The sequence below is a fragment of the Acanthisitta chloris genome, unplaced genomic scaffold, assembly GCF_000695815.1.
Source record: "Acanthisitta chloris isolate BGI_N310 unplaced genomic scaffold, ASM69581v1 scaffold13482, whole genome shotgun sequence".
NCBI lineage: Eukaryota > Metazoa > Chordata > Aves > Passeriformes > Acanthisittidae > Acanthisitta > Acanthisitta chloris.
Genome location: NW_008659974.1, coordinates 16,575 through 19,372, shown reverse-complemented (window position 1 = coordinate 19,372; position 2,798 = coordinate 16,575). Strand labels below are relative to the sequence as shown.

Genomic DNA, 2,798 nt, shown 5'->3' with positions numbered 1-2,798 from the left:
GAACCCATGGCACATTTCACCTGAGCTTTCTTGTAAGAGCTTAATTATTCTTATTATGGAACGTTTGCATCAGGTAAACGGAGATTGGTTTTGATTTGTGTGGGGCCTTGAGAGTTTGAAGTGAACAAACAGATGTTCATATTTAGGCTGAGAATTTCTGATGCATCATGTCACTGCAGGTGAGGGCCAGGGAAAAGTAACCTTTAATTTGTCTCTGAGTGGGGAGGTGTGCATCTGCCCTGTTAATTATGCAAGGGCTCACTGTGATTCCTGAAATTCCAGAGGTCTGGGGCTTTTTTTCCCCACACTTTCCTGCCTTGCTGCTTCAGGCAGCTTCCTTAGGACACTCTCGTTGCAGGGAAGTCCCAGCCGAGCTGCGCAGGCTAGCACGAGGTGGGCAGGTGAACCTGGATATGGAGGATCACCGTGATGAGGAGTATGTGAAACCTAAAAGTGTCTTCAAAGCATTTACTGGAGAAGGACAGAAGTTGGGCAGGTGAGGAAACAGTGGTGCTGGTTTGCTGTGTGTGTGATGTGAGTCACTGGAGAGCCCTGCTAGGTGGAGCCCTTTGATTCATCTTTCTCAAGGAAAGGCTCTGGGTGCCTGTGGGATAGGAGCTGTTGCTCTAAGGAAACAAGGCTCACTGAGCATACTGTGAGGAGTTGGCTCAGCCTCTCCCTGGCAGGAGGCAGGTCCCTGGTTTGGAACCTCCATGGTATGTTGTGTAGGAGCAGTTTCCAAGTGACACTGCCCCTGTTCCTGTGGGGGTGTGAGGACCTGTGATGTGGTACCAAAGATGATGGTAGAGGTGACCTTTTCTGACTATCTGACTCTTAAATTCTCACTTCCAGCTTGCTTGGTGTCTCCTGTCTAGGAGCCCTGGTAGTTTGGCCTGGCAGGTAGTGAGCTCACTGCCTGCCTCCTGTCACCCTGCAGCTGTGGAAGTTTGGTTTTCAGCAGCTCACCTTGTGTCTCCTGTTGCCAGCACTGCACCCCAGGTGATGGGCACCAGCTCACCAGCCCAGCAGGCAGAGAATGAAGCCAAAGCCAGTTCTGCCATCGCGATCAATGAGTCAGAGCCTGTCACCAACATCCAGATCCGTCTCGCCGACGGTGGGCGCCTGGTCCAGAAGTTTAACCACAGTCACAGGTAGGAGCACAACTGGAAACACAGGGAAGGCCTGAATGGCACTGCAGACTTGGGCCCAGGTGGGGCAGGTATTAAATCCTGGCTAGCCTGCCAAAGGGAGCTCTGCGGATCTGTCTGTATAGGTGAAGAGGAACAGAATTATTGTGGGGTTTTAAGGCAGTCGTTACCTGTTGGATAGGATTTGCTTTCCAAATGGGGATAGATTATAGCCAGTGATACCACACCTAGGAGTGTCAGTGTTATCAGCAGAACTTTCCTTGATGTAATCTATAAAAAACTGAATATCTTCTAAGGGCTTTAGAAACTGACAGATAATTAGGAACCTGATTCAGTTATTCTGACTCAGTTCATATTTTTTGTGGGGCTGAATGGAGCACCACATGCTCTTACCACAGTTCTGTTCCCTTGGATGAGCAAAGCTGGCTTAGGTACCCTGCTGCTTCGTTAGACTGCTCTCCTGAAGTCCGTCTCACCTCCCTGATCTCACAGGTGCCCATTTGCTCGTACTCGTTCCTCCAGTTTCTAAAAGAGAATCAAGCCCAGGGCAAAAAGTGACAAAACCCTTTGTGACTGAGCTCAGGAAATGGATCCTGTGTCACTGCGTGGCTGCTCATGGGAGCTGAGATCATCTGGGTTCTGTTGTGTGTGACAAGCTCAGTCACTCAGAGCAGCAAGTGTCAAACAGTTTAATCTGTTCATCACAAAGGGTTCAGAAGCTTTCAGTTTTGAATAACCCCCTGACAACACAGACAAAGAACATCGAGTCTGTAGCCCATAAAGCAGCTGCTGTCATTCACTAAATGGGAGCCCACAGAGGAGCAGGTTAAATCAGAATAGTCTGGCTGTGGCCTGTGATGTGAGCTGAAAGATAAGTGCATGAGTGCAGGGCTGCTTGCTCTGGAGAGGGTGAATCCAGGCTGTGACTGTGTGTTCATACAGGCTGTTCAGTAACAGGATCACCCTTGTGTGTTTGATCCCTTGGCGCAGGATCCGTGACATCCGGCTCTTCATAGTAGATGCTCGGCCAGCGATGGCTGCCACCAGTTTCGTCCTCATGACCACCTTCCCCAATAAAGAGCTGACTGATGAGAACCAGACCCTGAAGGAAGCCAACCTGCTCAATGCTGTCATCGTTCAGCGGTTGACATAAAGGACCCAGCTCTGGCCACACACCTGCTGCAGCACAGCGTCGTCTCCTCCGGCGCCTGCGCCGTGCCACACAGGCCCACATCTGCTCGTAGCTCTGGGTTCTTAGGTCTTGGTTGGACTTTTTTTCTCTTTAGTTGCATTTCCCATGGTTTTTTTTTTTTTTGATGATGATGATCAGTGGACTTTAAAATAAATAAACGAAATGAATCCGTTTTGAAAGGAGCTGCAGCCTATTGTGCCCCAGATTCTCCCAGGAGAGTTCAGTTACCTTTGTGGATTGAGTTACTGCACTTAGAGAAGGGTGGAAGGCAAGGGGGAAGGGAGCTCCAGGGAGCAGTTTCTGTCTGTTTACTGCTCATCACAATCTTTTTGCTGTTCCCTCCAGGGACTGCTGCAAAGTACTCCTTTTTTTTTTTTCTCACATTAAATATAAAGTATCCAAGAATGGGTGATCTGATTGTCAGGATAATGGTTACCCTCCTGTGAAAGCATTGTGGG

General features: G+C 49.1%; 1 protein-coding gene across 1 annotated transcript in view; it reads left to right on the top strand.

Annotated features, from left to right (window-relative positions):
• NSFL1C (NSFL1 (p97) cofactor (p47)) overlaps positions 1–2,522 on the top strand; it is a gene marked incomplete at its 5' end in the record, with an annotated part of 5,988 nt that extends 3,466 nt beyond the window's left edge. Inside the window, 3 exons of the mRNA XM_009069629.1 lie at positions 359–496; positions 987–1,151; positions 2,139–2,522. Of these exons, the coding sequence (XP_009067877.1) occupies positions 359–496; positions 987–1,151; positions 2,139–2,301 (466 nt within the window). The remainder of the gene's footprint in view (positions 1–358; positions 497–986; positions 1,152–2,138) is intronic.
• Positions 2,523–2,798: the final 276 nt, after the last annotated feature.